Source organism: Palaemon carinicauda, chromosome 29, assembly GCF_036898095.1.
Source record: "Palaemon carinicauda isolate YSFRI2023 chromosome 29, ASM3689809v2, whole genome shotgun sequence".
In the NCBI taxonomy this organism is placed as follows: domain Eukaryota; kingdom Metazoa; phylum Arthropoda; class Malacostraca; order Decapoda; family Palaemonidae; genus Palaemon; species Palaemon carinicauda.
Window position 1 is genome coordinate 68,932,581 of NC_090753.1, and position 12,487 is coordinate 68,945,067.

The window sequence follows — 12,487 nt, forward strand, 5'->3', positions numbered from 1 at the left end:
CATTTTAAAAAAATATGCTGCAAAATATGCTGGGAGAAAAATAACCCCTGGGGGTTTTTAGGGTTGGAAATTTCCAAATAGCCTGGGGGTTAAAGGGTTAAGCAAGTTCTAATTTAATAGTAGCGTATCCATACATATAAAAGGCACTTCCCCCTATTTTGGGGGGTAGCTGACATCAAACAAATCAAGTGTGACAAGTAGTCATAAAAAAATATTTAGATATCCATAACATTAAATACAAATTTGCGTACACTTTCAAAGGATTTTGTTAACATTGTCTCTATTCAGATTGAGACCAGTTGCACTGGTGGCAAAAAATCTCACCCGTTTGATTAGAATAGTTTTCTCCTTCCACTTGACGGCCAACACGGCACAGGTTCCGTGCTGGTGCTTTTGGGAAGGTTCTCTTGCCTAATAGGCGATAGCTAAGTGAAACTTGAAAAGCTAAATAAGTTCTAAAATTATTATACATATTTAAATACTGTTTTGGATTATTTAGGATGTATAATATAGAGTAGAGGTCCCCCTTTTGTTTTTGTTTCTTTGTTGATGTCGGCTACCCCCCCCCCAAATTGGGGGAAGTGCCTTGGTATATGTATAGGCACTTCCCCCAATCTTGGGGGGTAGCCGACATCAACAAAGAAAAAAACAAAAAGGGGACCTCTACTCTCTATATTATACATCCTAAATAATCCAAAAGTTTAATATTTACCTAAAATTCTATATTATTGATTAGAATTATATAAACAGGCAAGTTGCAAAAGGGGTTATATCACTAAAAAAAAAAAAAAAATCTCACCTTCTTCCTTCATCAATCTGCCAAGAAACTGGTTGTAGTTTATCACAAGGATGACATTTCCTGAAATGAAGATTTCAGTTAGTAGCCTTTATTTCATTTACAGAAGGTGTTTTACAAACATGTTTTTCAGTTAGAGCTAATGAGTAATCAAGTAGATCATTTAATAATATATCATCACTTAATAATCAAAAATTAAAAGAAAAAAATCTTTGAAAATCATTATAACCAAGGAAATTTTTTTTTTTTTGGCGAGATCCACCATCCATATAGCTAGGAACTGTTCTTTTCCCTTATTACATAGATTTTCTACTATCCATACAGTACAGAAAGTCTTACCGAACTTTATTCTAAACTTTTAAAAAGCCAAGACTAGTAGAGAAATTAAATTTTACCGACAAAAAAGAACACCCGTCTTATTTCATCTAAAACTCCAAGAACAATTAGCGACAAAAAAGAACACCCGTCTTATTTCATCTAAAACTCCAAGAACAATTAGCGACAAAAAAGAACACCCGTCTTGTTTCATCTAAAACTCCAAGAACAACTAGCGACAAAAAAGAACACCAGTCTTATTTCATCTAAAACTCCAAGAACAATTAGCCAACATTACGAATGTACAAACTTATGTAATGGTTGTGAAAATGAACAACTAGAACTAGACCTTATACTTTGCACATCCTATCTACAAGGAGGTTGGGCTGTGGCACCCTAGCAGTACCAGCTTAACTCTGTTGAGTCCCTTGTTAGGCTGAAGGAATGTAGAGTAGAGGGCCCCTTTCTGTTTTGTTTCATTGTTGGTGTCGGCTACCCCCCAAATTTGGGGGAAGTGCCTGGGTATATGTATGATCTACAATATGTCCAACTAATGACCTATAGGACCCACTAACAAATAGTAACATCTCTAAGCCTGGATAACATTCAAACCACAAGCAGTACAAACCTTGTAACCTTGTTGAATCCATTTGCCGTAAAGAAGCAGAAACCGGTTGGTATTTTTTTTTTTTAAATCTGAAAAGAACATTAAAAATCTCAATCACGGAAACTTCAATTATATATTGAATTATGTATCTCATATCAGAGGAAAACTTTCTACTTGGCATTTCAGGCGAAAGATGGTGTAATTGGATTATCATCATTACCAGTGTTTATATTGGGATTAAACATTTGAACAAATGCTTACCTGAATTATGAAGGCATACTGTAATTGATCCTTCCCAGAAGACATTTTCACCTTTGTTCCTGTAACAGAAACCCTCGTAAGTTTTCCTATTAATTCAACGCATCAACATTCAAATTCACGTGTCAGAGTGTAAGTTTCTACACATGACTTCAGGCGAAAGATGGTGTGATAGGATAATCATCATAAAATAAATTCAATAGGACCTTCTGAAATACCAGGAACTGCAAGGCAAAATGACTTACCAGTCCCAATTAATATTCCTGAGTTTGGTAATGCAATTGGGGTCCATAGTTGTCCATCCTACATATTCACGTTCGTTTCAACACCACTTCACAACAAACTTCATGTTCTGTAGATGTTGACAACTTCCAACCTGGAAATTTTATAATCATCAGACACTGGGCCAACTTCGCCATCTGTTAGAAGTTATCTTTAGATATCAGAAATTGTGGTTTTGGTAGATATCATGAAAAGCTCATAGTAGCAAATAAAGTTTCATCTTGATATTCTATTTCTTAGTCCACTAGTGGTTCTCAGTCAAGGGCATTAACCCTTTTACCCCCACCATAAGGTTAAATTTCGAGCACATTTTGCTAAATAATTTTTTAAAATTGCTCTAACAAGCTTAATTTTTGTCATAGAAAGGTCAGGTTGGTCTCATTCGTTTGGAAAATGCCTGAAGTTTCTCGGAAAATTATCAAAAATGTGAAAATATGTAATTAACGGTGTTTTGCAAGAACGTACCGGTACGTCCTTTGGGGGGGTGAAAGGGTTAAAAATTATTCAAGTAACTTTCAAAGAATTCATTTCACTCAACCAAGTAACTTAGGTGATAAATAAAAACATGAACTTACAATTTCACCCCAACCCTCGTCTGCAATATCTGAAAAGGGACAATGAAGACAAATTAATACTTTACCAACAAATCGGTATAAGTTTTATAAAAAGCTTCGCCTCAGACCGTTGGGAACCGGTCATCAACATAATGGTTCTGGACAATAAGGTTCATCATTTAAAAGACCCTACACAACACTGAAATAAGGATATCAGCATTACGTAAAAAACTACTCTTGCATGGAAATTTCAACATCAATCACTGTATTAACCTCACCGGATTAATAAATTGACCTGGTCAGTGAACAGTGCCATCAAAAATTGCAATTTGATATAAGCTTTCTTATTGTGTGAGAACACGAGATAATTTAGTAGAGAGAACAGAATTTTGAAGACTTAGAAGCTAAGAGAAAAACCCTAAAGAATAAAGTCAAAAAGAGGGGGGGTAGGACAACCAAAGGCTGGTAAACTTCCTTATTGTGTGAGAACACGAGATAAAAATGTTAGTAGAGAGAACAGCATTTTGAAGACTTAGAAACAGAAAAGAGAAAAACCCTAAAGAATCGAAGAAAAAAAAAATAAAAAAAGGGGGGGTAGGACAACCAAAGGCTGGTAAACTTCCTTATTGTGTGAGAACACGAGATAAAAATGTTAGTAGAGAGAACAGCATTTTGAAGACTTAGAAACAGAAAAGAGAAAAACCCTAAAGAATCGAAGAAAAAAATAATAAAAAAAGGGGGGTAGGACAACCAAAGGCTGGTAAACTTCCTTATTGTGTGAGAACACGAGATAAAAATGTTAGTAGAGAGAACAGCATTTTGAAGACTTAGAAACAGAAAAGAGAAAAACCCTAAAGAATCGAAGAAAAAAAAAATAAAAAAAGGGGGGGTAGGACAACCAAAGGCTGGTAAACTTCCTTATTGTGTGAGAACACGAGATAAAAATGTTAGTAGAGAGAACAGCATTTTGAAGACTTAGAAACAGAAAAGAGAAAAACCCTAAAGAATCTAAGAAAAAAAAAATAAAAAAAGGGGGGGTAGGACAACCAAAGGCTGGTAAACTTCCTTATTGTGTGAGAACATGATAAAAATGTTAGTAGAGAGAACAGAATTTTGAAGACTTAGAAACTAAGAAAAGAGAAAAACCCCAAAGAATTAAGTCTAAAAAAAAAGGGGGGGGGGGGGTAGGACAACCAAAGGCTGTTACAGCATAGTAGTAGAAGACCTTGTGTAATAATAGAAATTTGCCACTAGAAGCCAGAGCTAATTAGTGAAGTGTGACCTTAAGATTCATGAAGAGTACTGTATATTGGAAGTTACAAAATGAGGCACAGGGGAAGATGGGTGGGGGAGAACTAGCCTACTTTCCCACAAAGGGAAATGCTACAATAAATTAAATTCCTTCCAAAACAGTTTGCAGATACTAACCCAACAATAATTAACCAACACCAACTAGATAAAATTAGCTTCTAACATGATAGAAATGTTCGTAGAGGGCACAGATTTTTGAAGACTAGAAACTAAGATTAAAGAGGAAAACCTTACAAAACTAGTGTAAAGGGAGGGGGGGGGAGGCAGGACAACTGAAAGTTGGTACAGTATAGCAGTAGACGGCCTTCAGTGTAATTATAGAAATTTACCATCAAAGGCAGAGCCAAGATACCAGCAGCAACACTAGCAAAAGGAGGGGGGAAAAAAAAGGGGGGGGGGGAGAGGAAAGAGGCGTGACTTTGATTCAGAGTATGTCGGGATGTAACAAAATGAGGCACAAGGGAAGATGAGTGGGGAGAACTAGCCTACTTTCCCACAAAGGGCCATGTAAAAATATCCTATGGGCCATGTAAAAATATCCTATGGGCCATGTAAAAATATCCTATGGGACATGTAAAAATATCCTATGGGCCATGTATCTATTCAGATTGAGATCCGATACAAAGCTGTAAGCGCATCTCACCCGTTTGATTAGAAATTCTTCTTCTTCCACTTGACGGCCAGACAGGACCATATTCCAAGCTGGTGCTTTTGGGAAGGTATAGTATTACCCACTATTATAAACCGAGACAAAGTTTAATGTTCAAGGTGTTGAAATTTAAGATTTTAATAAACCTAAACCTTTCATACTGGCATTCAACTTTGAAGTAGACCAGACTTAAGGGAAAAACAACAATATAAGACTAGTTATAGTTGCTAACCTTTCAAAATAACGAGACCTTAACAATTATATCTGAGAACTTAAAAATTATATCTACCATATAACTAGCAAATATCACAAAGTTCAAGAGAATTACACTTAAAACAGTATAAAATTTGCTATATCAAAAATTTAATATCTAGTGAAAAAGTTATATATAGACCAAAGATAGATACCTTCAAGTTCGATTAACAGCTTCCAAGGTTATTTTCTATACAACCTCTCTTGAATCTGCACCCTAGCATCAGTCACCTCTGCAAATAAAAGGAGATTCTATTAGGGAACGAAGTTCTCATAATAATATTACAGTTTATACTTGCATTATCAGAGATCTTGGTGGAAATTAATCACAGCAGTCAGAAGTAGCAAATATTTCTCATCATAAAACAAAAATCAAAAGGAAACATTATTAACAATAAACTTGCCTTTCAATAATCAGGGAACAGTTTCCTCAATTCTGGAATTCAGTTAACGAATCTGAAAAAGAAAAAGAATTAGCTTGAAACAAAGTACAGCAGATTCTTTTAATTGCAACAAAATAACATTTGTTCAAGATCTGGAAACTACACAAAATAAATTCGTGCAGAATGGATCACTAGAATTTTCTCTAGGTTGTTTAATGACCTCTTAAAATTGGTATCGTACCAATTGAGTGAAGATAGCAACCATATAACGTTAAAATATACATATGGACTTCATTGACTTAAAAGATCACATCATAGATGTCCAAAGCTTTATTTCAACAAAAGAGACCTATTGAAGCTGGTTATTTTAATATAAATAAACTTTGCAATCATTGAATGCATAGCGCTAAAAAGTTTTTATTTTACCTATAATATAATAGTACTTACCAAATTGCATCGACGACACGAACATTATGCCATGACAGAAGTAGATCTGGGAAAGAAAATTATGCACATTAGCATTCAAACAATACTATAACCTAAACATAAATGTGGCGTGTATCTGTAAGTAACAAGGACAATCGCTTTTCAACAAATGCTGGCGAGTGACCTTGAAACTTTTGCTCTACCACATTATGAACACAATTCAAGTATGTGAACTTGATTGCTGCCTAAGTATGTGGAACAAACAATTTCTTAGGATAGACTCTGGGAAAAATATTTTTCAAGTAAAAACTGATTTATTGGCTGCACATTTAAACAGGAAGTCTACAATAGATTTTGTAAGGCTTTAGACTGGAAATTGTTTAGAATGAATAATTTTCCTAGTGCAGTAACAAATTTTGAATAATCTTTCTAATCTTTCTAAACTAGATACACACGAAAGTTATGTCCTATTAAAATTCACCCTTTTAGCCCCAGGCTCTTTGGAAATTTCCAACCCTTAACCCCCAGGGGTTATTTTTTCCCCAGCACATTTTGCAGTATATATTTTTTAAATTGCTCTAACAGCCTTATTTTTTGTCAGAGGTGTCAGGTTGGTCTCATTCTCTTGGAAAATGCCTGAATTTTCTCAAAAAATTAACAAAAAAAAATTTATAGCATTTTTTTGCAAGGACGTACCGCTATGTCCATAGCGTGAAGGGATGAGTTTTGTGAAACGTACCGTGAAGGGATGAGTTTTGTGAAACGTACCAGTACGTCCTTTGGGGGTAAAAGGGTTAAATAAGGCAGACCTTTGCGAGGCCTCTCACCACATTCTTTAGACTAATTGAAATCTCATTTATGAAGTATAGGCCAAACTGACCTGTATCAAAAGGAAGTTAGTTACCAAGAACCGCAAGAATATACACTTAAAATCGGCTTACCAGTTCCTATATTATAGGCAGCCTCCAAAATCATCACTCTTGGGCATTACAGCACCTGCAATTAATAATGACATTATCAAACTGAAGAGAATTTAATTAAATTTAATTCTGTTTTCTCAGTCAGGTAAAAATTATCTTCAAATGTCGTTCAGACGGCATTTCCTATCAAAAAAGGCTCATCATAATAAAATCATACAAATTACCATGTGCTTTTCTAGGCCCAAGTGCACATACAGTAATTAAATACTTTGATTTTGATAACCAAACTACGAAAGTAGTTTAATAAAGATTTATAACCAACCTGGCCACTCATAAGCAGCAAGCTGAGCTACCACACTTAAGTCGATCCGACCTCATCATCTGAAAAGAAAAAACCTTATCAGTCGTTGGGCAAAATGAACACGCACGATTGTCGAGCAGTTAAATTTCAGAGCCATGCATGTAAGTTGAATCACTTAATCATATGTCTGTATATCATCAGTTTAAGAGTATACACCTAATTCAGTAAAAACATCTGAATTTTACCCCAATGCTACACAAAGCTTCAATTACTATCCTTTTCAAACATTCAGTTGCTGTTTTTCATATCTTCTATTATCTTTCTTATATCACTTAACTTTTTTCAAATCTTTAACAAGATATCTAGTAATTAAGCCTGAACTTCCTAAGAAATTTTCTTAATTTGTAGCTTTACTTAAAATTCACATTCCTTACTTTTACCAAACTTTAAATTTTACACAAGTTAAAAATGGGCTCTAATGTAATAAGAGTAAAATTCTACTCCCCTTTATTCTAATTAGGAAGTTTAAATGTGCAATGATTCTTCAAAACTATAATAAAATTAAAACCTACCTCAAAAATTCCAATATGGCACCTCCACTGATATGACAGTGATCTGTGTAAAAAGGAAAAAGATAATACTTTATTATAAGATTCTTCTATGAAATTCTAATTATTGCAATTGATTTCCCAGTTATATATACTAAAATTTTAGTGTTTACATATACATACATATACCAAGGTACTTCCCCGAAATTTTGGGGGGCAGCCAACATCAACAAATGAAAAAAACAAAGGGGACCTCCGTTAGGTTGGAGGAACGTAGAGAATAGAGGTCCCCTTTTTGTTTTTGTTTCATTTGTTGATGCCGGCTACCCCCAAAATAGGGGGAAGTGCCTTGGTATATGTACGTATGTATATACTAAAATTACAAATGTATCCTAGACATGAAACTGACCATGGCACTTGCACACAGCCAGGGATTAACTACTGGATATTTAATATTGCCAATGTGATTAGATACGTCCAGGAATGTTCCTGCTTCTTGCCCACAATGGCATAACCAATGGCTGTGAACAAATATACTCACCATTCGTGCTAAATCCAAAATTCCTCGTTTGTAGAAAGACTTCAGACTTCTTATCCTGTAGGAATTTCAAAAATTATTAAAGGAAAGAGATATTTCAAAGATATTTTCAAAGTATCTCATACGCCATATCACGTGTACCAACAAATATTCAGTTTAATTTTCACCTTTGGTATTTGTTGTGTAAAAAATAAATAATTTAAAGACTCCCTTAGTACAATCATTTGCTAAATTAGTTAATATAATAATTATTGTTGTGTAAAATATAAATAATTTAATGACTCCCTTAGTACAATCATTTGTTAAATTAGTTAATATATATTATTGTTGTGTAAAATATAAATAATTTAATGACTCCCTTAGTATAATCATTTGCTAAATTAGTTAATATAATATATAGCATGCTATGATAAACAACATTTTGTATCCAATTGATGAAACTGACAAGGACATTCGTCTAGAGCCAGATATCACCTATTGGACTTGTTCTTGCCAATACGATTAGATAAAATCAGATAGAAACCTGCCTCTTGACAAACATGGCAACAAGTAAAAAATTGTACATATAAATATTGAAAAGCAGATACTCTAACCAGAGTAAAATGCTCCAAACAGATGCGTGCTTTTAACCCTTTTACCCCCCATAGGACGTACTGATACGTTTCACAAAAGCCATCCCTTTACCCCCATGGACGTACTGCTATGTCCTTGCAAAAAAATGCTATAAAAAAAAATTTTCATAATTTTTTTTTGAGAAGATTCAGGTATTTTCCAAGAGAATGAGACCAACCTGATCTCTGACAAAAATTAAGGCTGTTAGAGCAATTTAAAAAATATATACTGCAAAATGTCCTGGGGAAAAAATAACCCCTTGGGGGTTAAGGGTTGGAAATTTCAAAATAGCCTGGGGGTAAAAGGGTTGAGTAAAGATTATTGCCTTACCTGTATTCCTAATTTCTTGAACTCCCACCAATGACTTCTCCATATGAAATAGTAACAACTGGATGTGATTTTGTATACCACGCCATCCTTTTGCTTCTGAGGAGAAAATAGGGAATAAATATTGGTCAAAATTACCCCAATAAAGGATGTAATTCTATCATCAGTCCATGCATGTGTCAAAAGCAATATATAATCATTTACTCATTGAAATGCAATCATCATTACAATAAAACTGTACAAGACATCTTTAAAAATATCCAGGATCTCTTACCTTTTTTGTTACAGCCACACTGAAGACCATTCTGAAGAGAAACAAATTTGTTAATAAAGAAATTCAATATGATTCACTTCAATTATTATATATAAAGATCAGTCAAGGGTACTTTGTATTTCAACAGAGGCACTCTGAGTGGTGCAAGGAGATCATCATATGAAACTTTGTAATATTCAAAAACCTGTTCGACAAGCTTACCCGATGAAATGTCTGGCGGATTTCTGGCGGACAGGCGTCCTGGATTTCTTTGTAATATTCAAAAACTTGTTCGACAAGCTTACCCGATGAAATGTCTGGCGGACAGCCATCCCGGATTTTTTCACCTTCGCCATGGCAGCAGCTCGGATCTGCAAGAATAATAATAATTCCTTCAATGACCATCATGAAATTAGTTACTATCAAGTTCTACATGCCAATGATTCTCGAAGAAATTAGTTACTATAAAATTCTAACCTTAAATTAGTTTAAATACAATAAAATCCTGTACAACACTCCAGAAGAGAAATTAACTGTTACAATGGTGGATAATGTGGGAGGGTAGGCTGTGTCACCCTAGCAGTACCAGCTGAACTCAGTCGAGTCCCTTGTTAGGCTGGGAGGAACATAGAGAGTAGAGGTCCCCTTTTCGTTTTGTTTTGTTTTGTTTTATTTGTTGATGCCGGCTACCCCCCAAAATTGGGGGAAGTGCCTTGGTATATGTATGTATGTAGAATATAAAATCAATACTACATCTATATTGTATTCTACATCTCATTCACAGTACAGGTACAGATATCAGATTGTCATGTGAATAAACCTGCATTTTTCTTGACAAGAAAGTGCATCTACTGATCACATGTTGTTCTATGCACAACTTAAGCACCATCGAGCAATTGATGCAAGACGGAGAGTGAGTGCAAATTAATAAGGAAAAATAATTCTGCTTACCTATTCCTACGCTTCACATCCGGAAGGAGGCCCCGCAGTCTGGCGGCGAAGGAGGCCCCGCAGTCTGGCGGCGAAGGAGTCCCCGCAGTTGGGTGGTAAATGATCCTGAACCTGTGAACATTTGAATTACAAAATTTACATTAATAATCTAGTTTATTTAACTAATCTATAAAACAATCATTAAAAAGCTTATCATGGAGCTGTCACCTGCATTTATCTATGGAAGATAGTGCACCTACAAGCCACATATCTGCTCTATGCACATATGAACGCCATCCTACAAACATGTAACATGGAGCTGGAGTGCAAATTACTTTTATACATAGATATGCTTAATATTGCAAATAATTATATAGTTGAAGATGGTTGCTAGAATGCTTCAAAGCAGAGTAAAATTTTCGTATTACAGATTAGAGGATTAAACCATAATTTACTTAAATATCACAGAATTAATGTTTTAAACAACTTACCTTTGTGATTACGTATGTCACCCTTACGGATGAAGGTTCTGTTGAGGGGGAGAGAAAAAAAAAAGGTTACAATTGCGCAAAATTTTTTTATTACTATTTTGTTTCATTTCTTATTCAGGAAAAGATTATCTTCTAATGTCGTTCAGACGGCATTTCCTATCAAAAAAGGCTCATCATATTAATGGGCAAATTCAATTTACTTTAGTTTATTTTTCTAAAGTGAACCTAGAAAATAATGACAAAATTCATTTATGCTGGATTATAAAGCTATGAAATCTCACTGGCCCTTTCGCAAGAAAATACGAGGAAAACGAGGTAGTGAAATTCTATTTCAAATTTATGTGGGTACCAGAAATGGAATAAAGAATAAAATCAACCATTAGTTTCTCTATTAAAAAGCTAAAAGGAAAATTAGCACCTAAATTTTCTTCAAAGGGATAAGGCTGTGCTCAAGCCATAGGAGACCGATTGCCATTACAAACTATTACAACTGTCAACCCTTCTATCCCCAAAAAAACGTACTGGTACGTTTTCACAGAACTCATCCCTTTACCACCATGGACGTACAGGTACGTCCTTGCAAAAAAAATGCTATTTAAATTCTGTTTTGCATATTTTTGATAATTTTTTGAAAAACTTCAGGCATTTTCCAAGAGAATGAGACCAACTTGACCTATCTCTGATGAAAATTAAGGCTGTTAGAGCAACTTGAAAAATATATACTGCAAAATGTTCTTGAAAAAAAATAACCCTTGGAGGTTAAGGGTTGGAAATTTCCAAATAGCCTTGGGATAAAAGGGTTAATATACATTTAGGGTAAAGGACATACCTCATAGCGATGTCAGTAACAGTGAAAACTTCTACATTCAGTCCTGGGCCTGGAGACTTCAATCACACTGCTGAACGTTACACCTTTACCAAAAAAAATTTTAAACAATTATCAGGCGGGTTCTCAACACACCAGATTACATTGTATTCTTGGATATCAGGATAAATACTAATCAGCTGTTCATATAATAAGCGGAATATTATCATCATATAAAACACCGTTGTTAGAATTATATCAGCACAACATCCTACCTTCTTTAGCAGCAATTTCATATCCGGGACACGCTGCTGTACCAGGTATATTACCTACAACAGAAAAATCTATTAAGTTTGGTTCTAGACAAATTTCCAAGTACGATTAAACTAATTCTCAGATTAACAAATCATCTTAAGATTTCAGAGACTCTAGTCTGAAAAATGTACAATTTCATCAAGACAAGAAGCATGTACACACATTTAGAACCATTATGACAAGAGGAAGGCCAAGGTTTGGGTGGATGGATGGAGTGAAGGAAGCTCTTGGTGATACGAGGATAGATGTGAGGCAAGAGAGCGGGCTAGAAATAGGAATGAATGGCAAGCGATTGTGACGCAGTGCCGGTAGGCCCTGCTGCTGCCTCCGATGCCTTAGATGACCGCGGAGGTAGCAGCAGTAGGGGATTCAGCATTATGACGCTTAATCTGTGGTGGATAATCATGGGAGGGTGGGCTGTGACACCCTAGCAGTACCAGCTGAACTCAGTTGAGTCCCTTGTTAGGCTGGGAGGTACATAGAGAGTAGAGGTCCCCTTTTTGTTTTTGTTTCTTTGTTGATGTCTGCTACCCCCCAAAATTGGGGGAAGTGCCTTGGTATATGATTTATGTATGACAAGCCTTAACTAGAAAACCTAGCCATGGCATAAACCA

The 12,487-nt window shown here is 35.2% G+C and overlaps 1 protein-coding gene, 1 long non-coding RNA gene and 2 other non-coding genes across 10 annotated transcripts in view; all 4 read right to left on the reverse strand.

Annotated features, from left to right (window-relative positions):
• Positions 1-2,910, reverse strand: part of LOC137622221 (uncharacterized) — a 9,337-nt gene extending 6,427 nt beyond the window's left edge. For both annotated transcript variants that reach the window (XR_011040388.1, XR_011040387.1), the window contains exons 1-5: positions 2,834-2,910; positions 2,222-2,352; positions 1,980-2,038; positions 1,740-1,807; positions 800-859 (exon numbers count right to left, since the gene is read on the reverse strand). This is a non-coding gene — a long non-coding RNA (uncharacterized lncRNA). The remainder of the gene's footprint in view (positions 1-799; positions 860-1,739; positions 1,808-1,979; positions 2,039-2,221; positions 2,353-2,833) is intronic.
• Positions 2,911-4,683: 1,773 nt separating this feature from the next.
• LOC137622222 (uncharacterized) overlaps positions 4,684-12,487 on the reverse strand; it is a 34,443-nt gene continuing 26,639 nt past the window's right edge. The window contains exons 5-19 of one of the 6 annotated variants that reach the window (XM_068352713.1): positions 11,834-11,887; positions 11,583-11,665; positions 10,754-10,791; positions 10,284-10,394; positions 9,638-9,703; positions 9,354-9,384; positions 9,083-9,175; positions 8,144-8,198; positions 7,627-7,669; positions 7,076-7,134; positions 6,775-6,829; positions 5,855-5,900; positions 5,429-5,480; positions 5,180-5,257; positions 4,684-4,831 (exon numbers count right to left, since the gene is read on the reverse strand). In XM_068352713.1, the coding sequence (XP_068208814.1) occupies positions 7,131-7,134; positions 7,627-7,669; positions 8,144-8,198; positions 9,083-9,175; positions 9,354-9,383 (225 nt within the window). In that variant the 5' untranslated portion in view covers position 9,384; positions 9,638-9,703; positions 10,284-10,394; ... (1 more) ...; positions 11,583-11,665; positions 11,834-11,887 and the 3' untranslated portion in view covers positions 4,684-4,831; positions 5,180-5,257; positions 5,429-5,480; ... (1 more) ...; positions 6,775-6,829; positions 7,076-7,130. Of the gene's footprint in view, positions 4,832-5,179; positions 5,258-5,428; positions 5,481-5,854; positions 5,901-6,774; positions 6,830-7,075; positions 7,135-7,626; positions 7,670-8,143; positions 8,199-9,081; positions 9,179-9,353; positions 9,385-9,554; positions 9,704-10,283; positions 10,395-10,753; positions 10,792-11,582; positions 11,666-11,833; positions 11,888-12,487 lie in introns of those variants that run through there. The other 5 variants (XM_068352708.1, XM_068352712.1, XM_068352707.1 and 2 more) reach the window with 5 other exon arrangements.
• Positions 5,324-5,391, reverse strand: LOC137622898 (small nucleolar RNA SNORD24). Its single transcript, XR_011040517.1, has one exon. It is a non-coding gene; the product is annotated as a small nucleolar RNA SNORD24 (small nucleolar RNA).
• LOC137622899 (small nucleolar RNA SNORD49) lies at positions 6,889-6,961 on the reverse strand. Its single transcript, XR_011040518.1, has one exon. It is a non-coding gene; the product is annotated as a small nucleolar RNA SNORD49 (small nucleolar RNA).